The 27,414-nt window shown below is 40.7% G+C and overlaps 2 protein-coding genes across 3 annotated transcripts; one reads left to right on the top strand and one right to left on the bottom strand.

The window, feature by feature from the left end:
* Positions 1 to 71: 71 nt before the first annotated feature.
* On the top strand, positions 72 to 19,561 carry sytl4 (synaptotagmin-like 4). Its single transcript, XM_054791290.1, has 19 exons — positions 72 to 203; positions 1,275 to 1,446; positions 2,308 to 2,523; positions 5,395 to 5,504; positions 5,663 to 6,044; positions 6,123 to 6,296; positions 6,411 to 6,525; positions 6,600 to 6,690; positions 6,791 to 6,900; positions 8,921 to 9,011; positions 9,084 to 9,178; positions 9,250 to 9,327; positions 9,498 to 9,676; positions 14,210 to 14,312; positions 14,709 to 14,870; positions 15,759 to 15,864; positions 15,934 to 16,045; positions 16,120 to 16,328; positions 18,198 to 19,561. The coding sequence occupies exons 2-19, from the start codon at positions 1,328 to 1,330 to the stop codon at positions 18,344 to 18,346; spliced, it is 2,601 nt and encodes an 866-aa protein (XP_054647265.1). The 5' UTR covers positions 72 to 203; positions 1,275 to 1,327; the 3' UTR covers positions 18,347 to 19,561.
* Positions 17,297 to 27,308, bottom strand: srpx2 (sushi-repeat containing protein X-linked 2). 2 transcript variants are annotated; one of them, XM_054791292.1, is made up of 10 exons: positions 26,921 to 27,308; positions 24,676 to 24,750; positions 23,764 to 23,955; positions 23,522 to 23,698; positions 23,200 to 23,323; positions 23,003 to 23,124; positions 21,641 to 21,820; positions 19,872 to 20,005; positions 19,675 to 19,796; positions 17,297 to 19,348 (listed from the first exon to the last, which is right to left on the bottom strand). In XM_054791292.1, the coding sequence occupies exons 1-10, from the start codon at positions 26,970 to 26,972 to the stop codon at positions 19,168 to 19,170; spliced, it is 1,359 nt and encodes a 452-aa protein (XP_054647267.1). In that variant the 5' UTR covers positions 26,973 to 27,308; the 3' UTR covers positions 17,297 to 19,167. The 2 variants fall into 2 exon arrangements, with proteins under 2 accessions (XP_054647267.1, XP_054647266.1); XM_054791291.1 differs by having other exon boundaries at positions 24,676 to 24,753; positions 26,921 to 27,307.
* Positions 27,309 to 27,414: the final 106 nt, after the last annotated feature.

A 27,414-nucleotide genomic window follows, 5' to 3' on the forward strand; every position in this document is an offset into this window, starting at 1 on the left:
CTGTTGACAATGGGATGCACGTGCATTGTAAATTGTAAAGCATACACAAGAGGCTCTGGAGTCCTTTAACTATTCAAACTTCCGGTTTGTTCACTTGGAACTAGTTTTTTTTCCCCCTTCAGTGGAGGTGGAGGAAAGCGAGGAGAATGTCCATACTTTCGTTTGCAGTACCGAGGGAACATTAAAGAAGAAAAAAGGGCAAGGTAACCGTTTTTACATTATCGTCTTTTCTTCAATCTTCTTTGGACAATAACACGCCAGCTTTCATAGCGGTGACGTAAACGTTTCACAACAGGTGAATCTAATTTCTCGAATGTGACCATCTTTCTTGTAAAATGTTAACTATGAAAAAATATTTTACGTATGCAAATGACAGTTTAATATTCGTGCTTTTCAATATCTATGTCAATAAATAACCTGAATTAAGCTCTATCTTGGTAGCGTGCTACGTTAGCATCGAACCTAACATTTAATTTAAACATTTTAACCTAATTAGTAATATTACTGTCTGGATTTTAACTAACCATAAGTTATGATATTTTCATTTTAAAACCTGTTGTTTTGGAATAAAAACAATTTGGGTTTGTTCACTCTGTGGGACAACTTATGCGAGCTGCGCATGCGTATTTTTTCTTAAGGTTGCCTTGCAGGTATTTTTTTTCTAACTCTTCTTCACTTTACCTTTCTATGCAAGCCTAAAAACAAGGAAATTTTCTACCAGCCCTTACACATGTAGTGAACCGAAAAGCGATTTAAAGGGAAGCCATTGTGTGCGCTCCCCTTTTTATGGCAAATAAAATAAGGCATAATATTTCAACCTAAAAGCTTGTTGATATTGGCTTTAAATGGCAAAGCTACTTAACTCCACCCAGCGACTCTCTGTATTTTTAGAGGGTGGGGTCCTAGAAGGAAAAGTCAAGTTCATGTTGTTTTGGCCTGCCCTATTCCAAACTAGGGTTCTTTCCCAGTGCTATTTTAAACCCTGCTGATATGCTGGTTTGCTCTTACTCATTTGTCATTTCAAACAAGTTAGGCCAGAATGTTATACCGGCGCATCCTGAACCCGGACGCCTCTAATTGTCAGAGGCGTTGTCGTTTTGATTGTTAAAAGCAATTATTGTGTGGATTGCTGAATTGCGCATTCATGTAACTCAGCAAAAAAAATGCTGAATGCTAAAAAGTGTGTGATTGCATTATCATTTCTACATGTTTTAACTCAATGAAAGAACAAACATTTCTACCGTTGGTCTTACATTCTTTTATTTTGCCATCAGGCTGACTGGATATAACGCTTTCTTATTTTTGACTGAGCACCAACACTGGTAAAATGCCCGAGCCAGCTGACAATATCGACCTGGGCTTCCTCTCTGACACCGAGCGGGATTTGATCCTGCAGGTGCTGCGACGGGATGAGGAACTGAGGAAAGCTGAGGAGCAGCGCATTCGGTAAGATGTTTGATTATAACCCTTATGCTCTGTTTTCCCATGCACAGTACTGACTTGGCTCTACTTGACACTTGATAACAGCGCTGTATTGTCCCCGGTAACTGCAAAAACACACCGCACTGAGTGCATCAGTCAGAACTGGACAAGCTACAAACTACAACAATGGAGGAGAACGAGGGTCTCCTGTGTTTATGGTACTTGTCATGTTTTATCTAAGAGGAGAGGCAAGAAAACATTCAATGTAGCAAAATTGAGACTCTGGAGTGCAATATTAGTATCCGGAGCAACAAGATAAGCTAATATTAGAAGGTTTATTTACTGTATGTTTGCTGTCTATCTTAAAAAGCTACCAGATACTAGAAATAGTTTTTTGCCGGTAGGAAAACCATCAACAGCAAGTAGAACCATGTCGAGTACAAAGGTATGGAAGTCATTTTAGGCTTAGCATTTTATGATTACAGCATTTTAATTGCATCTGGGTCATTGTGGGAGCTGAAAGCCTTGTTGAAGAACACAATTCTTTTTATATGCTGGTCGTAATACAAATATTTTGTGGCGCAATAGACAATGTTTTTATCAGGAAGGTATGGGACATTCATGACCCAGACTTGTTTCCATTCTACAGGAATGTGACATATTGACCTTTTCCTGAACAGGCATGTTAATACCAACCGTGTTGCCTTTCTGAGTCTGATTCAAATCCATTATATAACACTTTCATACTGTTTCAAAAAGCTGCACTGTATATTCCTGCACAGATTTTCATCATTTTCTTTTCATCAAGGCATTTCCTGGTAATGGCTGGCGTTCCCCTCCAGCTTACTTTCATCTTGACTGCATGTCTTTTCCTTTTGGTCACAGGAAACTGAAGGCAGAGTTGCTGGAAATTAAGAGGAAAGGAGCCAAGCGTGGCAGCGGGAGATATAGTCAGAAGAGTTGTGGCCGATGCCAGACGCCTTTGAGTGCACTGGCCTTAAACAACATTCAGTGCCAGCAGTGCCATCACCTTGTATGCAGCAAATGCAGAGCCAGCGTCCTCAATGGAGCATGGTTGTGCAGTGTGTGCGCCAAAGAATCGTAAGAGAAATGGTCAAAAATGTATGTAAATGCTCTACTTATAGCCAGAACTATTATTTACGGAAACCATAGGACAGGACGTTAGGTTCCATTCCTACGCTGCATTGTGAGTTTTAGTGTCACTTACACTGTTCACATGAAGTACACACAATACAGTAATACAAACAATAAATACAATTATTAAATGAAAGTAATTAAAAGAAGAGAGAACAAAAAAAACACTTCTTTGCTTAGTTATTACTGTTGCTTTCATAGGAGCAGATCTTTTAACATGCTCAAGGATACTGTAACGACCTGGGCCCGTTCAAAATTTGGTTATTTTAACCACTGGTTAACCCGCCGTTAGCTAACGGGCTGTTGTTCAAAACATGGTTAGTCTCGCCGTTAGTTAACAGCACCGTCAAAGTTAACCGGTTGACGTCACTGGTCAGTGCCAATATATCCCACAAGTCCTCATTTTGTTGACTTCTGGTTTAGCGGGAAAATTTATAGCGAAACGATTTAACAAATTAAAAAAAGAAATTCAACAAAAATATTTTTAGCTAAATATATTATTAATTAAAGTAAGCAATATTTAACATAGTTTCCAGGTTTACACCAAAATGAACCTCGGGCCCTACGCCGGATACTGGAACTACTTAACCAGCCTTCAAAGTAAGAGCCCAGACACACTTAACCTAAAAAATTTCAAATTGTATTCTGCAACAAATGAAACTAAACGGTTTACAAATTAAAACAAACTAGCAATTTTTGAACGACACAATTAAATAAAAATGTTTTTGGTTAAAAATATTTTGCTCAGCACAAGCTGTTTGGAAAAATACAGAAAGTCAGCTCGCCTTCAAAGTAAGAGTCTTAGGGTTCAACCTAATATTGATGCAAAGATGATAATACGTATAATAGATATTCACGTATAAACAACACGAGCGATATTTATCAAATGTATGTTTTATTTGTTATTGTTACACAAGTGTACAGAACACAGCTTTCAATACATTGCAAAGGCAAGACTGTTCAGTATCAGACACGCTATACTTACAATTCCTCTGGAAAGCTTTAAAAATAATATAACTATCGCCTCAAATTGCAAGTTCATAAAAAGACAATCTTGTGACGCCGATAAAGCCTCAAATAGCTCTATGTACAATTATTCCATCAAAATAGTTGTTCTTAAACATGACAAAGATAGAATTTGCAAGCTCAACACGGTTCAATAAAATAGTTTCCTTTTTAAAATCAAGGCAGTTAAAAGCCTGTTTTTCTGTCTTGCAAATATAAATATTTTGTCCTGTGCTGAAAAGCTGCAATGTACAGTAAAGTGTGAAGTAATGCATGACCCAGACATCAGCAATGCACGTAAGGAGACATGCCAGTATGGCATCATGAAGGCAGTGTTAGCCGCAAACTCTATCTTGACAGTTACCACACTGTTAAAATGTTAACCGTGGTCCTTAAGTCGGTTAACTTTAATGTTAAGTTAACAGCCGGTTCAAGTTAACCGAGTTTTGGACAACGAGATAACTGTGCCGTTAAAGTTAACGGTTGGTTAAGTCTACTTAACGAGTGGTTAAAACAACAACCAAGTTTTAAACAACCTGGCCCTGTTGAACCAAACGTTTACCTTAACTGACCTTTATCTTTAACTTTATCTTTAACTTTAACTTTAACTTTAACTTTAACTTGACATGAATAGCTATTATACGTATTATCATCTCGGCACCAATATTACTTTGAACCCTAAGACTCTTACTTTCAAGGCGAGCCGACCTTCCTTATTTTTCCACACTATAACAGCTTGTGCTGAGCAAAATATTTTAACCAACATTTTTATTTAATTGTGTCGTTCATAAATTGGTCACTTTTTTTAATTTGTAAAACGTTGAGCTTCATTTGTTGCAGAATACCATTTGAACATTTTTAAGTTAAGCGCGTCTGGGCTCTTACTTTGAAGGCTGGTTAAGTAGTTCCGGTATCTGGCGTTGGGCCCGAGGTTCATTTTGCTATAAAGCTGTAAAATATTGCTTAAATATTGCTTACTTTAATTAATAATATATTTAACTCAAATCTTTTTGTTTAATTTATTTTTTTTTATTTGTGAAATCGTTTTGCTATCCATTTTTTTTGCTAAAGAAGAAGTCAACAAAATGAGGAATTGTGGGATACATTGGCGCTGACGAGTGATGTCGACCACACGGTTAACTTTGACGGTGCCTTTAACTAACAAAGTGACTAACCGTGTTTTGAACAATGCCTATTTAACGGTCAGTTAGCTAACGGTGGGTTAAGAATTTAACCGGTAGTTAGGGGTTAACCAGTGGTTAAAATAATGGTTTTGAACAACCAGGCCTGGCAGTGATGTGTCGTGTTAAAGAGTCTTGTGAGTTCTGATTGTCTGTGAACGTGACAGGCTGAGTCCTGACCCTGTGTGTGTTGGTGCGGGAGGAGATTGGCTGCGCGCTGAGGCAGGACAGTTGAGTTTGCTGATGTTGTTTTGGCTTGGTTTGGCCGACAGTAGCCTGTATTTGCAAAAAACAAATTGTTGGTCGACCACCTTCTCGTCATTTTTACAACGTTCGTGTAGACATTACAGTATGATCCTTATCCTTAATGATGCTCGTGGCAGTAATAAAAAACTGTTAATGTTTTTTCACCTAGCGCTAATTAGAGACTATAGGAGAGACTGCAGTTAATGGAATAGTGTCGTTAATTTGAGCATTTACTATAATTGCCACATTTGAAATAAACCTCCCTAGCAATTCCATGATTTAAAGCTGGCAGAAGATTTGATAGACTGATGACCCTTGTACAAATTATTCTTGCAATAAGTGTACATGTATATAGATGATGTAGGCCTCTGCAATGTCTTCTTAGGGACCTAAGGAAGAGTACAGGAGACTGGTTTTACAATCTGAGGGTAAACCGATTCTCTACTTCGCCCGGACACGAGCTCGTGAGACGCACCCTGAGAAAGAGGCCTGTGTGTGAGTATGGGAGGAGGAAGTGGGTATCGCCTGTTTGACAAGGAATGTAAACAGCACAGCATGCCAAGAGTGACTGGAATATTGTCGTAGTTACACAATAAAAGGAGAAAATACCTCACCACATTATGTTCTTGACTGTTTTTTTTTTTTCTTAAAAGCAAAGAAGTATGTGACAATGGGAGACGTTCTGCTGAAAAGTGAAGAGTTGAGCCAAGCTCCATCGGTTCCTGTTCCCGTCCACAGCCCCACACCCGCCTCCCGCGCCACCACTCCCACCCCTGCCTTCATCCCACTCCCCGACCCGGTCCTAGACCTGGTCCCTGACCCGGACCTAGACCCATTCCCTTACCCGGTTCCTGACCGAGTCCCAGACCCGGTCCCCGACCCAGTCCTGAACCCAGTCCTAGACCCAGTCACAGACCCAGTCACAGACGCAGTCCCAGTCCCAGTCCCAGTCTCAGTCCCAGTCCCAGTCCCAGTGCCAGTCCCCATCCCCAGACAGAGAGTCCAAACCACTAGCAGTGCAACATCGGTGCAACGGTGCAACATTATTTTTGTCATGTTTTTTTGTTTATTATATTTCTATTTTCTAAAGATTTATTTTTTTTTGTCTCATAGTACTCCTAGTGCAAATTCTGAGTCAGCTACTTCAGTGACATCTTTAGAAATAAAAGCATATGAAGACACGTTAAAGCTGTCGTCGCACAGTGACACAGAGTCTGCAGAAAACACCAGCCTGAGCAGCAGCAAAACAGGCACGGAGTCTAGACATGTCACCCCTGAACTGTCCAGGTAAACTTACTGGCGATATGCTGATGTTGGAATATTAACTTGAAAAATGACTGGAAGGACTAGATTATGCCATATATTTGAATGTACTTCACACTGCTCTACTTATTTTGTCAGGAGAGAAACTACCCCCCATCTGTCCAGCCCAGCAGGATCCAGTGATTCCAGTCTCACACGCCAAGTCATCCCAGATGCTGTCAGCATTCATAGCTCAAGCTCGGAAGCTAGCACCGTACGTTGTCAAATAGTTTCTATCTCGCTGTATAATAATTTTTGATCATCATTTACCTGTAGGTGTTCTTATAGGTCCCAGAAATAAGGGGAATCTGTCCAGGACCAGAGTTGGATGTTGGAAAACTCTTTAAGAAGAGCGTCAGATGTGTTCAAACTCCTCCCAGTAAGCCTCTTATTGTCCTGTTAATGTTTTCCCACAAACAAAAACAAAACAAAGAAACTTTGGTTGTAATACTAATGACAACCTTGAATGTTGTGAATAGTCATTACAGAACGTCTCATTTCGGGGCTGGATGATGATTGTGACCAACCTGACTCATGTGAGGTCCAAGAGGACATCAATAGTCATTCTGTACAAGTTGAAGAGACACAAGTAAGTAGAAGAGTAACGTATTCTCATGTGGCAACTTTTACCCCTTTTTCACTGCAGGACACCAACTCTATTTCACACAGCTTTACACTGTTGATGCTTTTCACTGGCAAAACCAGATCAGCTGGGTTTTTAAGAATGCCAAGCCAATAGTACATGGGTGATAAGAAACCCTGCTAGTCGCTAATTGGTTGCGACATAGTAACATTTCAGCAACACGGCAAGAAATGACCAAAACAGAGACCCATGCATTTGTGCTAAAAACTAAAGAAACTAGCGATTTGTTCAACATTTGTATTAACCTACCAAATAAATAAGTAGGGTTGTCTTGAGACTCTCAGTTCACAAGACAAGTTGATACACAACATTTTAACGTTACTTTTAAGAAAAGTACAATAAAAAATATGGCAATATATTGCAATCTACTAATTTAATTTCTACTACGTTACATTATTCTGCACTCTGTATGCTAGCAGCGCCACCTCTACCCACTGAGACAAAGACTGTATGACTGACTAAAGGGCTCACTCCATTCATGCCGTTACTCTATGGAACAAACATATGCTGAACAGGTGCTGAAACCATTGCATTGTAACCTATGGAGTTATGCACGTTTCCCTTATTAGTATTGTCCCCTCCAGACTCCTGACACGCCCACCACGCGTAAAGCAGACCTGTGCTCGCAAGTTGTGAATGAAGGCGGGCTTAATGTGATTCATTGACTAAGGAGGTGGACTTTGCCATGATGTCGTTTTTGGGGGGCTGTCTGAAAACCATGGAACATGGAGTTTTCCTAACACTTGTGTATGTCATTGAAATCCGTGAAAACGATAGAGCACACTTTTAATTTGAAAAGGCCTTATCCATTGAAGGAGAATGTAACAGGTTCAATATATATGTGCATTTCACCAAGAAGAATATTTGGCTCCATTGTACTCTGCTGCGTAGCCTTCTTACCTATGCATTTGCTCGTGTGTGTCGTCATGGTGATGTGTGGGTTGTCAAAGCATGTTGAGTGATCACTTCGACCACCTCCTTTCCTTTTGGGCCTGAGGAAGGAAGGCTCTGCGGATGCACATTCACTGTCCCTAGCATTTGAAGCAATTGGATAACTGGCTAATTGATAATCATTACTGATCAAATATAGATAATGAGGTATACATTTCAGATGAATGGAATGCAAACACAAAAAAAATGTTGTGCGTTTATAATATTATCCAGAAAGATGGAAAGAAGAAAAGAAAATGGAAAAACACTTGGTGACATTTGCAGTTTGAATGGATATACGGTAGATTAGTACAGCCCATACCTCAAGTGCAGTATAATGTTTCACATTCCCTGGGCGCTGGACTTGTTGCAGCCTCAGAAGCACACAGGGGCAAAATTGCTTCAGTCTTTTCTCGTTTAAGCACATAGAAGAATAGGGCCCAGACTAAACCCTCTTCCTGCCTGTTTGGAGGCGAGAGACGAGGAAAGCAGACATGCATGGACATGGCAATATATTAAGGCCGGCAAAATTATCATTCAAAATTAATTTATTGTGTGATTAATTAACTTATTGTCCCAGACCCCACAAGAATTTTTTTTTCTGAACGACAAATCTTGTCACCTTTTAATCTCATGAGGCCTATAGCTTGTGCCTGGGCATGCCCATATAAGGAAGTCCGTGTTGCTTTGATGTCAGTGGAAGTCTGTGTTTAAAAAAAACAAACAAAAAAAAAAAACACTGTAAAACACAGCGTGCAGAGCCATCCAAAACTGCTTTCAGCTCTCACTTCCAAATGCGCAAACCTCATTATCTGACACGTTTAACACAAGAATCCAACATTGTAACAACATTTTGATTCAGAAAAGAGGAAAAGCATAACAGGTCCGCATTAAGTACGAAATGAAAAGTGACTGTCTTGACTTTTATGTCACTGAGAAGCTAAACACTGTAAGGTGTTGTCAAGTAGACAGGGTTATATCTCTGTATTGGCTCTCTCCAACTCCTCTTTCACCATTATAACTTATATGACTATAGATGCCAGACATAAAGCAGGTCTCTCCAAGCCCTGTGTTGGATGTTGAGCAAATCTTCAAAAGGAGTGTCAGACGCGTTCAAAATCCTCCTGGTAAGTATCTAATTATTCGGAACATTTCTATCTAAGAAAAGATATGCCTGATGCTCAATATGTTTATGACAGAACACCTATCCACGCTGGATCTTCGTGACACACAGGACACATTGGAGGTACCAATTGGAAACAGGAGCCATTCTGTACCAGCTTTAGATATGCATGTGAGTTGAAACATTGAACTCCTTATTGTCGCTACATTTGTGTCCTGTCAGTAATTATTGTAATTTGACAGGAAGATGAAGAGGAGGATATTGACAGCTTGGTTAACTTCCACAGGAGGACAATGGCTTCCAGTTCTGCAAGCTCACAGGTAAATTTTTTGATTTACGTTATGATCTATTTTCATTTTTGATGATTGATTTTGTGGGAGCTGATGTCTCGAGGGCATGTCTGTCCAAATCCGACTTGCCAGTCAATATTTGGTGTCTAACTTAGAGCGAGAACAGGAATTTCCTTACAAAACTTAAACATGTTTTGCAGAGCACACACGGGAGCCTGATGAGCATTTACAGTGAGTCGGGAGACCATGACAGCGTTGAGGTGAGAGGGGAGGTGGTCTTCTCTATAATCTATAACGAATCCAGCCATAGCCTCCAGGTCTTCATTAAGGAATGCCATGGGCTGGCCTATGGAGATACCCTGCGGCAGCTTTCCAACCCGTAAATATTACATGTTCTTGTACAAGTGCAATGATCAATGTGTGTGTGTGTGTGTGTGTGTGCGTGTGTGTGTGTGTGTATATTGCTCAAAATGTATGTATATGTATATATAGATACTGCTCAAAAAAATTAAAGGAACACTTCGAAAACACATCAGATCTAAACTGGGGTAAAAATGATCTTGAATATTTTTCCTGATAATAAGTGGGTGATGTATTAGTAACAAAATGATGCCACATAATTTGATAGAAATGAAAACGATCACCCTATAGAGTGGGAAATCAAAGACACCCCAAAAATGAAAGTGAAAAAATGATGCAGCACACTGGTCCATTTTGCCAAAATGTCATTGTAGCAACTCAAAATGATTCTCAGTAGTTTGTGTGGCCCCCACGTGCTTGTACGCATGCCTGACAACGTCGGGGCATGCTCCTAATGAGACTACGGATTGTGTCCTGAGGGATCTCTTCCCAGATCTGGACCAGAGCATCAATGAGCTCCTGGACAGTCTGAGGAGCAACCTGGAGGCGCCGGATGGACCTAAACATAATGTCCCAGAGGTGTTCTATTGGGTTTAGGTCAGGTGAACGTGGGGGCCAGTCAATGGTATCAGTTCCTTCATCCTCCAGGAACTACCTGCATACACTAGCCACATGAGGTTGGGCATTGTCGTGGACCAGCAGGAATCCAGGTCCCACTGCACCAGCATAGGTTCTGACAATGGGTCCAAGGATTTTATCCCGATACCTAATAGCAGTCAGGGTGCCGTTATCTAACCTGTAGAGGTTTGTACGTCCTTCCAGGGATATGCCTCCCCAGACCATCACTGACCCACCACCAAACCGGTCATGCTGAATGATGTTGCAGGTGGCATAACGTTCTCCACGGCATCTCCAGACCCTTTCACGTCTGTCGCATGTGCTCAGGTTGAACTTGCTCTCATCAGTGAAGAGCACAGGGCACCAGTGGTGTAGTTGCCAATTCTGGTGGTCTATGGCAAATGCCAGTCGAGCTCTACAGTGCTGGGCAGTGACCACAGGGCCCACTACAGGACGTCGGGCCCTCAGGCCACCCTCATGGAGCCTGTTTCTGATTGTTTGGTCAGAAACATTCACACCAGTGGCCTGCTGGAGGTCATTTTGTAGGGCTCTGGCAGTGCTCATCCTGTTCCTCCTTGTGCAAAGGAGCAGATACCGATCCTGCTGAGGATTGAAGGACCTTCCACAGCCCTGTCCAGCTCTCCTGGAGTAACTACCTGTCTCCTGGAATCTCCTCCATGCGTCCAGGTACCGCAGTGATGCCCTGGTCCAGATCTGGGAGGAAATCCCCCAGGACACCATCCGTAGTCTCATTAGGAGCATGCCCCGACGTTGTCAGGCATGCGTACAAGCACGTGGGGGCCACACAAACTACTGAGAATCATTTTGAGTTCCTACAATGACATTTTAGCAAAATGGACCAGTGTGTTGCATCATTTTTTCACTTTCATTTTTGGGGTGTCTTTGATTTCCCCCCTCTATAGGGTGATCATTTTCATTTCTGTCAAATTATGTGGCATCATTTTGTTTCGAATACATCACCCACTTATTATCAGGAAAGATATTCAAGATCATTTTTCCCCCAGTTTAGATCTGATGTGTTTTCGAAGTGTTTCTCTAATTTTTTTGAGCAGTGTATATATGTATGTATGTATATGTATATATATGTGTGTGTGTGTGTGTGTGTATGTATGTATGTATGTATGTATGTATGTGTATATATGAACAGTCAAACCTGTCTTAGCGGTCACCTTTATAGAACGGCCACCTGCCTATAGCGGCCACTGAAAAATCCCCCACAGCAAATTTACATGTTATAGACCCTGTGTATAGTAGTCACCTGTCCAACCTCCCTTAGTCAATATCTGACTGCATATAGCGGCGAAATTACCAACTCAAGTAGAAGCTTCATGCACGAAAAAGTTTCGTTTTTCAATCAATGAAGCCGTCGTGTGTGCTAGCTCAGTCACAATCATTCACAAGATCCACACAAACTGTCAGTTGTTCCTCATAAAAAAGCATTTGCACCAAAACATTACCGCAAAGTAGGCTGGGAACAGGTCGTGCTCCCAGCGACGCTACAATAAAAAAAAAAAAACATACGCTAGCATGCATGCGGCAGCGGGAGCAAAAATGAGTTCGGTTGTACTTAATTGAAGTATTTTAGAATGTACTCACGTTATTTTTGATCAATCCTCATCCACAAATCCATCAAAGTCCTCATCTTCTGTATTCGACACAAAAAAAGCCGTCTTCTTTTCCGTTCGCTACTAGTCTGTTAACTTGTCAGTGTTATTCAGCTCCGAAGCAAAGAAGGAAACTTCTCCTGTTGCTTCTGCCAACTTTATTTATTGAACGTGGCAACCAGACAGCAGCTCAGAACACACACACATCTCTCAGCATCGTCTCTCCTTTCTGCTTGCTCACAAGGCAAAGATTAAACAAGCCCCACTACATAGCTGTCCAGCCAATGCCTGTAAGAAATGACACCGTTCATTTCCTGGTGTGCGCTGGTCAATACTGTAATGCCGCTTGTTGTGGGGAAGGAGAGACTCACGTCGCCGATGCACTTTAATGGCTTTATTAACAGCGGAGAACACTGCAGGACTTTACATCCACGCCAACATAAACACACTTCCCAACTCTCTCGAAACTCACAGCTAGCACTGAGCCTAGCTCTCCTGCTCGGGACGCCCACCGTCACTTCCCGTCACTTCCTGATGAACTAAAGCTGTAATGACACTCTGCCGTATAAAATGTAAAATATTAAAAACAAGCGTAAGACATTACTAGCACAGCTTTGTTCTGTGGGTCGTGGATATATTCTATCAGTTATTATTAAGCCTCTAGCTTCCTTTTAGTAAGTAAAAACCTTGGCTATGATTGCACTACACTGTCATGTAGACCTACAAAGTACACTTGGAAGAATAAGAGGTGAATAAATGTATTGCAACTGATGTGAAACTGATGAGGGGTAGGATTAAATAAGCTTTGCTTCTTCCTACTCCTTTTTGGACATGCAAAATTGTGAATTGTGCTGTACTATGTGATGTGCTACTGTTGTGCTACTCATGCATGTTCAGGATTAAAACCATGAACCATGATAATAACAAGCCTAGTAGTGCTGTACAACTTTTATCCGCAGTCCGCAGTGCCCTCTACTGGTCAACATTATTATTATTTCCCCTCCCCCCCTTTTTTTTTTTCTTTTATTCCTCTACTGGTCAACATTCAAACTGGACGCCAACCTGTCCATAGAGGCCACCTGTCTATAGCGGCCACTTTCGCAGACTCCCTCTAGTGGCCGCTATAGACAAGTTTGACTGTATATGTATATGTGAAAAATGTGTGTGTGTGTGTGTGTGTGTGTGTGTGTATGTATATATATATATATATATATATATGTATGTGTGTGTGTGTGTGTATATACAGGTATGTGTGTGTGTATATGTGTGTGTATATGTGTGTATATATATATATATATATATATATATATATATATATATATATATATATATATATATATATATATATATATATATATATATATATATACTTCTACCAACAATGTAATACTTCAAGAAATCTTCAGAAGAGTAAGAGTTATTAAGTGTAGTAGTGGTAAGACATAGCATTACATGTAGACAGTGGTTCAGGACTCTTCTTCCTTGGATTTGGTAAACATCAACTGCTTGTACTGTTCCTTGAAATTGCTCATTTTAGTGCATTGTTTGAGTTCTTTACTCAATCCATTCCATAATTTGATTACACATACTAATATGGTGAATGTTTTTATTGTTGTTCGTGCATAGAAATATTCTAAGTTACATTTTTCCCTGAGGTCATATTTCTCTTCTCTTGTTGAGAACATTTTTGAATAGCAGGTTATTGTTTGTTTTATGCATAATTTTAGCTGTTTTGAAAGTTTACCAGATCAGCAAATTTAAATAATTGTGATTTTAGGAATAAAGGGTTTGTATTTTCTCTAAAGCGGCATTATGGATTATCCTAACTAACCTTTTTTGAAGTACATTTAGCGAGTGAAGTGTACTTTTATAGTTATTTCCCCATATCTCCACACAATAATTTATATCTGGTAATACAAGAGAGCAATAGAGAACTAAAAACAACTAAATAGTCCTTTTTACATATAATAACCAAAAAAAGTTGTTATAGCCTCCTTTGGCCTTGATAACTGATATCTAACTTAATCTTAATCGAGAAATGTATGACCCTAAATCTTTTTATGCTTAGAATCTGCAGATGGCCAATAAAAAATAGCTAGCAATGGACTGCAATTACCCTTGGGCCACACTTTGGACACACCTGCTCTATGCAAACATTCTCTAGCTATGTTAGCATAGCATAGTGTGCAGATAAGCTGCCCCTGTACTTTCTGTGTATTCACAACAAAGTCCTAAAGATGAATGATTGTGCCGCACAGGAAATTGAATGTCGACAAATTTCTCATAGTGTTTTATTTGTTGTTATTCAGCTACGTCAAATGTTACCTCCTCCCCGACAAATCTCGCATGAGCAAAAGGAAGACTACCATCAAGAGACATACCTGCGACCCCGTCTACAAAGAAACATTCAAAGTAACTCTTTAAGACCAATACTTCCTGCTGTTTTCTGCTAATGACACTTCTAGCTGTCTGGCAACATGGCCGCTTGCCTGCTGCAAGCAATCACCACACCTACAGAGAGCTTTTTAGGATTGCTGTTGACTTTACTGATTACAGTAGCTCTTGTCAATGTTGACTCTGGTCCCGGCTTCCAGTGGAGAGTCGGGTTAAATGAGGCAACTTAACAAAACTGCTGAGAAGGACATTGGCCGGATATACTGTATCACTCGACAGTTCTCATGATGGATAATGTTGACTCGTGTTATTGATTGCCACTGAGCACCACATCCTTAAAGTTATAAACATCTGTCAAGTTCAGTATAAATACATTCAATCTTATAATTTTCTCCTCTCCATCTTCTTGACTAGTACTCGATTCGCCGTTCTCAGCTGCTCACTCGGTCCATGCTGATATCTGTGTGGCATCACGGCCGCTTCAGCCGCAACCCTTTCCTGGGAGAGGTGGAGATCGCTCTGGACTGCTTCGACCTGGAGTCCTCGCATGAGGAATGCATGGCGCTCATGACTAGGGTACACATTAAGGAATGGGGACTTAAAGTCATCCTCATTATTTTAATAGTTTGGCTTATATATGACGAATTGTGAGAGCGATGACATGGAAAACAGCAGAAATGTAATTATTATTAGAATATAAGACAATATTTTTTCCCCAAGAGAAAGTCTAAAAAAGACAGGTCTTCTTATATTTGGGGGTCCAGACATTTATACATGCAAACCGACACGTGGTCGTCCACAACAGAGTCGTTGTCTTATATTCTGCATCATCAGACATTTGGGTTAATATACAGGTAATTGACAACTGGAGACTCTAAATTGTCCATAGGTATTAATGTGAGTGTAAATGGTTGTTGTCTATATGTGCCCTGCGATTGGCTGGCGACCAGTCCAAGGTGTACCCCGCCTCTCGCCCGAAGTCAGCTGGGATAGGCTCCAGCATAGAAAATGGATGGATGGATAATTGATTCCAGAGTCAAATGTAAAACCTTTATTCAGCATACATACAATAGTTTAAGTAGCATCTTAGAATTTTACAAGTCTAACAAGAAGTTAACCGCTGTACGATAAAACTATTCAGTTTTTTGATTATGTGTGAAGGGGGGTGGTGTATAAAGAAGTGGAATGATAGGCTTGCTGAAGGCTGCCGTGCACTTAAAAAAAAAAAAAAAAAAAAACATTCCTAACTGTCATACAAGTGCAAAAATAATTCAACCACTTTAGTAAAAGGTGGGTTAAACTTGCAGATGGAGGGTTATTATGCACCACTACTTCGCAAGTTCCACCACCGGTTCTATGGTTATCGATACTTGGATGAATATTGAACTCAGCTTTTATGGTATAGAAAATTACTGCAATAATTAGATTTTCTAATATACAGGTAATGCTTTCTTTCACTTGAAGGCTCCTTGCTGTGTACCAGCCTCAGCCTTCACTGAATTCAAAGGAGAGTTAGTGGTCTCCTTGAAGTACTTCACACCTAAAGCCCCAGTAACACAAAAAAGCAAAGGTAAGGCTATGAAGACTGATTTGAATGCTTGGCAATGTTTGCGTTGATACATTTCTGTCTCCCCTTTAGGCAAAAAGCCAGTGGCTGTGGAAGATGGAGAGCTGCATATCCTAATTAAAGAGGCAAGGAACTTGATGGCCATGAAAGGAGGAGGCGGCACATCCGATAGCTTTGTAAAAGGGTGAGCCAGAAGCTTAAGACTCCTGTGAGAGCTTCCATGTTTCACTTTTTTTTTTTTTTACGGTGCTGCTACAGGTACTTGTTCCCTTCCAAGTCAAAGACCACCAAGAGAAAGACGCCAGTGGTGAAGAAGAACCTGAATCCTCACTATGGCCACACATTTGTATACAAGGAGCTAGCGCTGGGGCAGCTGAAGAACATGTGTCTGGAACTGACCGTGTGGGACAGAGAGCCCATGTTTAGCAATGAATTCCTTGGAGGAGTACGCCTCAGCTCTGGCAAAGGTGAAACACAGAGTCGTTGAAATAATGTTTAAATATATACCCATTGGAGCAGGTGTGTCCAAAGTGCCATTTGGCCCGCGGCTGTTTTTTTTATTGGCCCTCAGCACATTCTACAAATATAATTATCAAGAAAACTGGAAAAAAAAAAAAACAACTTAAAAATCAGCAGTAATTTTATGTGAGCGTTACACCACATCAGATCATAGGAGTGCTTCGAAAGTTAAGTCCAACTTTAAGCCTTTCAAACTTTCAAACTACTTGCCAAGGTCAGTGAGTCGATCACAGTTTTGTCTTGACTCAGTCTTAAAGGAATGGGAGCCACAGGCACTATTTCCCGGTACGAAATTTGCTCTAACTTCTTTAATACTCGGGGTAGAGAAGTGAATGAGGTATCAAATTTATTCATTTATATCAGATTCCCTTACAAAAAACAACAGGAATCTAGGAAACCTCGCCTGCACTGTCCAGTATCCAGGTATTTATTTCACAGTCAGACTGGTTTAACTTTTGCCTAAAAAGTTACTCAGTCGATTTAAAGTTACTGAATCGTTTCGGAACATATCATTCGAAATGAACCAATATCGTCCTTGAATCGTATCGGCAACCATGAATCGTCATATGAATCGAATTGTTATTCAAATGAATCGTTACACCCTTTATTCTAATATTATGGGAATAAAGTCCGTATTACGAGAAGAACATTTATGAAGATTCTTTATGAAGAAAGTTGAAATATTTGCAAAATAAAATAACACCAAAAAAGAGAAAAAAGTGACGTTTATACTAATAATGGGCCTTTTCATCTATAACACAAAGCTAAGATATAGTTTTTTTCTTGAAATATATCTAACCTATTAGCATATTTATTACCAAATATTAAAGTAGTCCTTGCATCCTTTCATTTTTCACTATGTGGCCCTCAGTGTAAAAAGATTGGACTCCCCTGCATTAGAGGATTTTGTCACTTGACTTCAGGGCGGCACTTCATGATGGACAAATATATTAAAGGCAGTGGCGGGTGGTGAATTTTGTCCCTGAGACTTCAGTGGGGATTGAAAGCAACATAATCCACCTACTAGTACCCACCACTATCACGTCACAATTACACAAACCATCAATAATATACAAAAATGCAATACAACAGTGTGTGGCATTCCAGAATTGGGGGTTAATACCATGATTACTAAAGTAATAAACACAGATAACCCTTTATCGTCTCGAAACTCACGTATTGGTTCATACTGTCTGTCAGAACAGGATCAATTAAGCATTGCATTGTTCATGTGATGAAGCATTGAAGCGCACTGCATAACACAGAGTGTGACTTTCAGACAGAGGACAAAAAAGGTGACTTTACTGTACGTCTGCTGTGAGGCAAATCTGAAATCTGATTGGTTAAGGAACAGCCCCTATGCTAATAGTGTTGTGACTTGTGCCAGCAGTACAGATTCTGAAGGCCCTGGGCGTATTAGACATGGCAACACATGACATACACACACGCACTGGAAGCAGGGCAGCCAAGAGACACGCTACTAAATGAAAATAGTAGACTGTTGGGAATAAAATGAACAGTCATCGCACAAATACTAGAATTTATGTTGTAAATGTAAGTCAGTGCTTCTGGTAGTGTTTGGGTCAGCAGAGAAGGCCTCGCGGCCACTCATTAAAGGTAACCTATTATGCAAAACTACTTTTTAAAGATGATGATATAAGAGCAATATGTGCTTCTAGAGCCTGTTATGAGCACCAAATGTGAGAATCAATCTTCCTCGAAGGAAGAGCTCAAACAGTCATTTACAACCTTTTGTGTGGCAGTAAAATTTATTTTGCTTCCCAATTTAACCATCTGTGCCCTTGTCTGAACTTCAGGCACTATAAAAATGGGAAACGATGAAGTGGAGATGGATTCAGTTGGAGAAGAAGTTAGTCTGTGGCAGAAGATGATGCAGTACCCCGACTCCTGGGCAGAGGGCAGTCTCCCCTTGCGTGCCACTATGAGGAAAAAGAAGACAAAATGAGGACGCCCCTCTTGAACATCCATCTGGATCTTTCAAGGGGGTCAAGTATTCGCATCTGAAACAATTTTATTGTGTTTTATACATTTATTTTTTGCAACATGATGGGACCAGAAATGTGACTTTCCCGTGACATGACAGTACACACAGCTGATTGGCTGTAAGGAGACACTGGGGTTGTCAAACGTCACATGTTGTCACGTTTCTGATGAAAATGTACCAAAGAAATACTCAACTCTGGATTTTCGGAACACTGACACTTATTTTGTTTTTAATTTCTGCAGTTCACAAGCCCACAGCACAGAAATAGCTCTAATCATGTACAGCTGAGTTCAATTTGCTATGTCATAATACACAAAGTAAATTGTGTTTATTTCCATCTTTTATATAGCCATCGCTGATTTTTGCCAATATTACACAGAATTTGTTTATAAACATGTTTTGCTGATTCAGATTACATTTTAACTTGTGTGTCTCAAAGTTGCCTTGGTGATCCTGTTCAGCCAATAAATATTGACAAAACACAGAACATTATTGATTATTTCAGCAGCTTGAGAGCCCTTAAGTCATCTGACCACTCTACATTTGGCAGTTTTACTTTTTATTTTTCATTTGAATAAAAGAAAAAAAAAAACAAGTGTATTACTGATAAGATGGTTCTCTACTTTGTATTGCGGCCTCTCAACTGATGATACAGAAAGCACTTTACTAGCATAAACTACACAAGTTCCTGTCATGTTCCTCCTGACCTGCGTCCATCCTGGCTTGTTCTGCCCACCTTTTCCTCCTCATATGACCTGATGAGATCATCACTGTCCTTTTAATTAGTCACAGAGGTCTCTGTGGCGCTCCAGACTCTCTCGCTCTTCCTCATCCAGCTCAAAGCTGTCAATGTAGGAGAAGAGCTCCTCCGACGCCATCGGGATAATGAAGCGCTCTCGATCTAGCCCCAGCTTGTCCACCAGCACCATGCTGAAGTAAGACCTGGAGATTCTGAATGTTTGCCTGCAGGGGGAGAAAATCATAAAAAATCTAATGAAATCATTCTTGCACTGACTCAGCTCTGGGAAAACGGGAGTGGAGACATTTTCCAGTGTGGAAAAGTGAGCTGGGCCCCTCACACAAATTGCACTATGTGGTGGAAAATCCTATATATTTTCTTTCACAGAGATGAATAAGTGTCTTGTATTTCTGTGTGTTTGTACTCTGAACATTCATGTGGATTTTATTTGCTTATAAAGTAAAACCCTAATGCCTCTTTAACAGAAAATAGTCCATGTGAACCTTTTTTCTACAATCCAACAATAAAATGGAAGAATCCCCAACTCTACCTCAACTCATCCACAACTTGCGAGGTCAGATTGTTTTCCTTGATGCGGCCCGTCTCATGAGGCGGCGAGCCCAGCAGCTCGATGAGCGTCACGTGTCGCAGTTCCAATCCACAGTCTGTTTTCTGTTAAGGACACATTTTATGGTCCCCTGTTACATTTTCAACAATATCATCATAAAATATTTGTGTTCTCCTCACTTGTATCATGGCATTCTGCAGCTCGTAGTCCGGGTCGGTCGCGTTGGGCGCCGACAAGATGAGAAGCCGCCTCTTTTGGAAGAACTGAGCCAGTAGAGCTGACGCCGTTTTCACGTCGGACTTGATCTCCATGGCTACACTCGAAAACCACAAGGATCAAATCAAGCCTCGCCATCATTTCAATGCAAGGCGTCTCTTTGAGAGAAGACATGCTGCTCTTTGGTGATTGGTTAAATGAGACCTTTTACTTAAGTTAGTTAGAATGAATCTCCAGAATGAAGTTTTTATTCATGTCATTTTATTTTTAGTTCTTCTCAATAATGCAGTGCAATTTGTCAAATTCGCACTTGCTGCATAGCTGTAAGACCATGCATATGTGTTATATGCATACATTTTTTTGGATGGACTGTATGTTATATAAATGTAGTTACAGTTGCTGTGGCTTCCAGCAAAGGAGGGATGTATTTGAAAGACATTTCTAACTCCTGTTGTTTGTTTAATTTCTGCAATCTGCAAATGTTTAAAATCTGCAATCTGATCGGATTGCACGCTGTCCTGCTTCTGTGATGTCGCTCTATTTACAGACGTTGTGCACATACTTGCAACATACGAGAGCTGCAACGGTGAATCGATGATTATTCGATTCTCCAATTAATGACACAACTAGTTTGGTATCAGATTAATCTTTATTTCATTACGAAGACAGATAAAAATGACTGATTTCAGCTTTGCAAATATTTTTTAAATTCCTTAATTATCCATGACAATAGACCTATTATCTTTGCATTTTAGGCAAAACAAAGACATTCACACACATCACCTTTTACGCTGGAAAACAGTGATCAACATTATTGCGTCTTTTATGATATGTTGCGGACCGAACCTCTGACTGTGTTTGACTTATACTGATTTGGTCCATCTAGGGCAGGGGTACCCATACTTTTTCCACCGAGGGCCACATAGTGATAAATCCAAGAACGGAAGGGCCACTTTGATATTTTGTAAACCAACCCATGTTACATATGCTTAGACGTTACAGAGTGGTGTGAAAAAGTGTTGGCCGCCTTCCTGATTTTTTATTTTTTTGCATGTTTGTCACAATTCAATGTTTCAGATCGTCAAAACAAATGTAAATATTAGTCAATGACAACACAACTGAACACAAAATCCAGTTTTTAAATGAAACTTTGTATTATTAAAGGGAGAAAAATATCCAAACCGACATGGCCCTGTGTGAAAAAGTGATTGTCCCCAAAAACCTAATAACTGGTTGGGCCACCCTTAGCAGCAACAACTTGTTTGTGCTTAAAGAAAAAAAACAAAATGAAATTTTTCTCAATATTTCCACCTTATGCTACTAAAATGACATAATTTTTCCTCATAATATGACATTATTCACATAAAATTACAATTCTCATTCAATTACAACCTTTTTCTCTTAGTATTTTTACTTTATTCTTCTAAAATTACTGATTTTTCCATTTTTTTTTTCGTCCTTTCGTTAAATTATAGTTTTAGAATGTGGCGCGGGCCAACAAAAAAGGAGAACAAGGACAGTCCAAGACACCTTGGACACCCCTGGTCTAAGGCGTAACTGATTACTTGATAAATTGAAACATCAAGCTGCAATGAATCTATGAAAATAATTGTTAGTTGCAGCCGTCCACACACCCGTGCAACGCCAACACTCACCCGGGTGAAAATAGGGATGGTGATGAATTGTTCAAGCGGACAATCTCATTGAAACAAGGTTTGGACTTTATACTCACGAATACACTCCGCGGCGTCGTCACTCCAGCTGCGGTCAAACTGGCACACTCGACTGGACACGCCCCTCCGCTCGTAACCGGCATCGCAGTGGTACTCGCATGTGGCTCCATAGTTAGTAATGTCGGAGGAGCAGGCCAGGGAGCCATGCAAAGGCGGGAGCAGGGTGGGGCATCTCCTCACTGGAAGAAAGGAACATGGTGGTGCTTTTAACTATGGAACGACATGTACACTCGGTCCCCAACTTACGAACACCCGACTAGCGAACACTCGTGGATACAAACACAAGCCGACTGGTCTATATTTGATTTTATTTTGCCTTGTAGTCAGTCGCTCAATCAGTATTTATACTGCTACTGTACATGCTTGACCAGTAGAGGGCACTGTGACACTGCTAATGCAGCCTTAGAGCTAATGAGACCAACACAGGAAGAGTTAGACGCTGGGGAGATACAGTGTAAAGCTAAATGGAAAGCTAAATTGTACAACCTGGACAGAGCGTGTGATTAAAGTTTATGAAGAGTTAATAGGCCTGCTTAATTCTACACCACCCACAGAACACTACCTCTTTTAGAAGAGTCTAACGATGACGACGACTTGTCCTTTTTTTCAATAACTCCTCCTCCACCACAACAACGTATGCTCGGCGACTCCTTTTCAAAAGTAAATAACATTTATCATTACGTATTATTATATCATTTTTATTATTGTTTTTTTCATTAATTATCCTCGTTTAATATTACTACTGCATCCAAACTCATATTTACATACATACGCATATACTGTATATGTATACACGTACATGTAGTACCTATATCATAGATAATATTACCTTTTCCCCTACTTAAGAACGATTCAACATAAGAACGGTCGTCTGGAACCAATTGTGTTCGATAGTTGGGGACTTAGTGTATATTTGTTATAAAAGGGGACATGCCTATTTCAGAAAATGTGTCCACACTCGCCCAGGAATTGACTTTTTTTTCTCGCAAGCCACTATGCGGACCCACAATCATTTCAAAGCCAAACGCCAAGCAGGGCTGCAGTTTTGTTGGATGCACAGATTGTCACACATCATTACTGCACCTTTCAGTCACAGAGGACATTAGAGCAAAGATTGTTAGCTCTTCCTGTTTGGGCTTCAGGCTTTGGTCAAGTGAGCAATGCCTCCCAAAACCAGCTGCTCTGAACAGGACTGTTTGGAGGGGGGTTTTAAGTGTGCCGTAATTCTTTATCCTTGGGGTATTTTGACCAAAGAGAAGCACAAACACATTATTAAGACACCGAGGAGCTGTTTTAATCTGCCCAAAAAATTCATATGTCGCCTTTAAATTTAAGGTGCTTAAAGTGTCTTTCATCCTCACCCTCAACCCGGATAATAAACTTGCAGGCAGCTCTGTTTCTGGCTTGGTCATACACTTTGTAGCGGATGACGTTTGCTCCCTCGTTGAAGTCAGTGCCTGGCTGCTGCCCCACTAAAATCACACTACAAGGAGACACACCATGTCAACGATCCATTTTTACTACATAAAAAGGGGTGTAAAGTAAAATGGAGACATACTCGAGTACTTTATCAGCTGTGTCCGTGGCCACCGGGGCGTCCCAGCTCACCTTGGCAGTCAGTTTTCCAGGATCTGCAAACTTGATTCTGGATCGCGGACACTTGATTTTTGGAGGTTCCGTGTCTGAAATCAGTTTGCGGCCCCGCAGCAGGAAAAGAAAATATGTTTACTTTTGTGAAACTGAAGCCTTTTGAGAGAGAAAAAAAAACACAAAATGCAAAGCAGATGGACAGAGTGAAGGTCAGCTTGAAGTTAACACATTCAATTCAATGTGATCACTCACAGCCACTCTGAGATTTTAATGTCTCTTTTGGACAGCACCTGAACAAACCGGCTGCGCCCCGCTCCAAGTCCCCCCATGCTGACAGGTGCGCGAGTGCTCCCCCTCTATGCGGTGACCGGGGTAGCAGGTGAAGTCGCATCTGGAGTCCACCACAAAGCCTTGAGTGCAGGTGTACCTGCCATGCGGGATGAGGGGCAACACGTGGCAACGCATCTCTGCCAAAACACCAAGCTGGTGATGATCCTGATGCTGTGATGCTCAACCATTATCTACCACTCACTGCGACAGAAGGACGTCCCAGACCAGCGACGGTTGGCCATGCATTGGATGGAGCTGCTGCCTATCAGTCGGTACCCTCGGTCGCAGCGCATGTTGCAGCGGGTGCCTTGAGTGGTCCGGTAAGCTCGGCCTCGGGGGGAGTGGCAGGTCGCCTCCCCATTGGTCAGACGAGGAGAGTGACACCAGTGTAGGTCTGGTGGTAAATAAAAAGCAGCCATATGTGATACTACTCAACACTAAGAAGACACGTTGGTGTGTGTGTGTGTGTGTGTGTGTGTGTGTGTGTGTGTGTGTGTGTGTGTGTGTGTGTGGTCATCTGTTTTGCCAAGTACATTTAACAAAGTGTGTATAAAACATGTATTATGTTACAGCTACAGGGTATTTTGTGCCAAAAATCAAATATGACATTAAATACTTACAATTTAAATTTCACATGAATTGATTAAATTGTGAAAAACGACTTGAAATCATTACATTTATTTTACCATCTATATTTGATGACATGATTTATTTAATGGCATTTCTAGACATGAAACTGTTATTTCCTGGTGCTTCATATCTAACTAATTGCATGGCCCACACAAAATGTCTACTCAGTTGCAGAGATTATGAAGCAATTATTAGAAAGGAGGCAGTTGTTTTGGAAAACACATGACTATATCAATCCTGCATAGTTTTTTATGTTTCACAAATACTGTACATCATGTTAATAATATTTATTACAAAATGTTATACTGTGTGGTTCTATATTGTATTACTGTATTGTATTGTTTTCCGGTTTATTGTGATTTACGAGGATAGTGAAATAATCTGTAAGTCTCATCTACAGTATATCTTTCATGTGAACACAAAGACGAGACAGAACACGGACCCATAAAGGCGTGAGTGCGTATGCATCATTTTCCATACATACTGTCGTAGTCTAGGTGAGTAGTGTCCTCCTCCTCTGCTAAGTCGCTGTAGCCGTCATAGTCTGTGGTCCCACTCACTGCTGGAACAATAAAAAAAAAAAAACATGGAAAGAGCCACCAATGATAAAACCTAGAAGAGCCAGTGTGGTATATGTTCAAGTGTCATTTTATGGAGCTGCTGGTCGATACGATGCTTGGCCACACAACAACAACATTCCAGCCTCCACACACACGTGTATTTGCAATCAGAGATGCGCTCGAAAGGAACAGCTTTTAAAAACAAGAGCAGCAAAGAAAAACGTTTTCCCATGCGGACACATGTGGATGCAAGCAGATTTGTTTTATAGTACCAGAGACATTCTCAGCAGGGAGACGGCAGCACAGGAAGACCTGGAAGTGTATCCCGACAACAGCAGAGGAAAAAGAAAGAACTTTTTTGTCTGTTTGCTTTTGTTTAAAACATAATAACAGTAATAATTATAGTAACTGCTTTGATGGAATGGAGGAATAATGTAAGTAGTGAATTAGAACATGTTGATCACAGAAGTGAACATACTGTATGTATAAACTATTGATGTGATACAGGGAGCGGGGAGGATTAAATAAGCTCTGCTTCTTCCTACTCCTTTTCGGACATGTGGAATTGTGAATTGTAACATGAAGCATTCAATGTAAACTGTATGCATACTAGAAATAAGTTAAACCATTACCATTTTCATTACCTTTCCCTTGTTTTAACGCTAACAACAACATCATGTTTACAGCTGAGGCAAATATCAGAATCCCTAAGCACAAATACATCTTTCTGGATAAAATAGACCAACTTTTCCAGACACACTCCCAACATTTTGTAGAAAAAGTTGTGTTAAAACTACAAAGGGGCGGCACAACTAAGAATTTGTATCCATTTGCACTTCCTGTAGGAGTAATGATGGCATAAGAAAACACTGCACACTGTAGGTTCCAGCGTTTTTACTGTACAGCATTTTTATTACATCTACTTAGGGACAATACTATAGAAAGTAGTCAGTGTACAGCTTGCATGGCAGGATAGGTTTACTACCACAACACACAGCTATTATTGTCTAAATAACTGGCAACACAAGTGGATAGATCTCACAGTGAACATGTCCAAATTGTGTCCTTGGTGTCAATATTCAGTGTGAGCAGCATTGTGATTTGGTACTGCCTTACTCCTCTTGGGCATTCACCAGACCTGCACAGGTTGTTACTGGGATCCTCTTCCTCTTCTCCATGAGCAAATCACAGGTGGAGCTGGTGGATGTTAGATACCTTGCACTCCTCCACTCTCCTTGAGGATCTCCCACAGTGGCTCAATTGGGTTGCGGTCTAGAGGATACATTCTTGGCCTCGTCAGCAAGGCACTTGGAGGTGTGTTTGGGCTCCTTATCATGTTAGAAAGCAACACTGGAACCATGCTTTGCTTCACAATGTCACAGAACACGTTGGAATTCATGTCTCCTCTGAACCGCAGCTCCCCAGTGATGGGAGCTCACGTGCAGCTCCAGACGATGACGACGCCGCCACCACATATTTGTCTTGCGACTCACTTGTGTTGCCAGCTATTTATACAATAATGGCTGTTTGTGGACTCATATTAAGCATGGATAGTGTTATCTATACTGCTGTACACTAACTAAAGTACATCCAAATGTACTTTCTATAGTATTATCCCTTGAGTAGATAATAAAATGCCTGCTGAGATGTGACAGGTGTACTCGCCTTTGTGAGATACTGTAGATATTTGCACTTTAGCACTTGAATACCAAGGTTTTGTTTGAAATGGAAAATGTAAAAACATTCACAAGACAACAAAGCAGGGTCAGTCTGAGATCTGGGGGCCTAAATGAAGGCTTAGCACACTGGACACAAAGGGACACTTCCTCAGTGTAATTAACTGGAATCAAAACGCTTGGTCAGCACAATCCTTTGCAGTTGAGTGTTGTCTCTTTAAACATTGACCACATTTGTATCTGATGCAGATGTTATGAAGGTGCCTAACAATTGCAGCCACAAGAATGATTCATGTTTGTGTTGCATAAATGGACCATGATCCCTTTCTAATAAGTGAATATACATCTGGCTGTTATCTGCATACACTACCAGTCAAAAGTTTGGACACACTTCCTCATGCCATTGAATGAGAAAGTGTGTGCAAACTTTTGACTGGTAGTGTACATGGGCAATCCCCCTCATTTTATCATCCAGAGAGGTTCACTTACTCACCTGTGAGGTATAACCACATGGACAAAAAGACCACCAGGCTCCTACGGCTCATAATAGTCCACAAAGGATGGCGCTGCTGCTGCGAGGAAGAGAAAGTTCTGCGCAGGTTCGCGTTGACTTCCCACGTCAAACTCTAAAAAGAACACACAGTCCAGAAAACTTTTCCAAATGCCACTTCAAGTACTTTTAAAAAGTCCCAATCCCTTGTCTCTCATGGGAAAGGGGAGCTTTTGGTCTTGTCTCTGCAGCTCCGCGCCGAGGTGTCTCGGAGATGTGGGGCGAGCGTATGACCGCTGGAGGGCGCTCTCATGGGGGATTTTTTTTATGACGCTACACCTCTTGAACCTTTGCCAATAGAGCGGTAAGTCGATAAACTGTTATTTTGTTGTTTAATGTTTAAGTAAATTGTCAATTTAGTACAGTAATTTGCTGAGGAACTTAACTTGTAGAGATGAGCTATATGTTGTTTTGATAGCGTGTCAACTGTTGTTTAT

Source organism: Dunckerocampus dactyliophorus, chromosome 11, assembly GCF_027744805.1.
Source record: "Dunckerocampus dactyliophorus isolate RoL2022-P2 chromosome 11, RoL_Ddac_1.1, whole genome shotgun sequence".
Classification (NCBI taxonomy): domain Eukaryota; kingdom Metazoa; phylum Chordata; class Actinopteri; order Syngnathiformes; family Syngnathidae; genus Dunckerocampus; species Dunckerocampus dactyliophorus.

Excerpts from the sequence above, each read along its gene's own strand:
- srpx2 (XM_054791291.1), bottom strand. The coding sequence starts at position 26,972 with ATGAGCCGTAGGAGCCTGGTGGTCTTTTTGTCCATGTGGTTATACCTC. Across the intron at positions 23,956-24,675 it reads TACTCACCTAGACTACGACA|ACCTACACTGGTGTCACTCT; the intron begins GTATGTATGGAA and ends ATTTACCACCAG. Across the intron at positions 20,006-21,640 it reads CGACGCCGCGGAGTGTATTC|CCATGGAGATCAAGTCCGAC; the intron begins GTGAGTATAAAG and ends TTTCGAGTGTAG.
- sytl4 (XM_054791290.1), top strand. The coding sequence starts at position 1,328 with ATGCCCGAGCCAGCTGACAATATCGACCTGGGCTTCCTCTCTGACACC. Across the intron at positions 9,179-9,249 it reads TACCAGCTTTAGATATGCAT|GAAGATGAAGAGGAGGATAT; the intron begins GTGAGTTGAAAC and ends GTAATTTGACAG. Across the intron at positions 15,865-15,933 it reads AGTAACACAAAAAAGCAAAG|GCAAAAAGCCAGTGGCTGTG; the intron begins GTAAGGCTATGA and ends TCTCCCCTTTAG.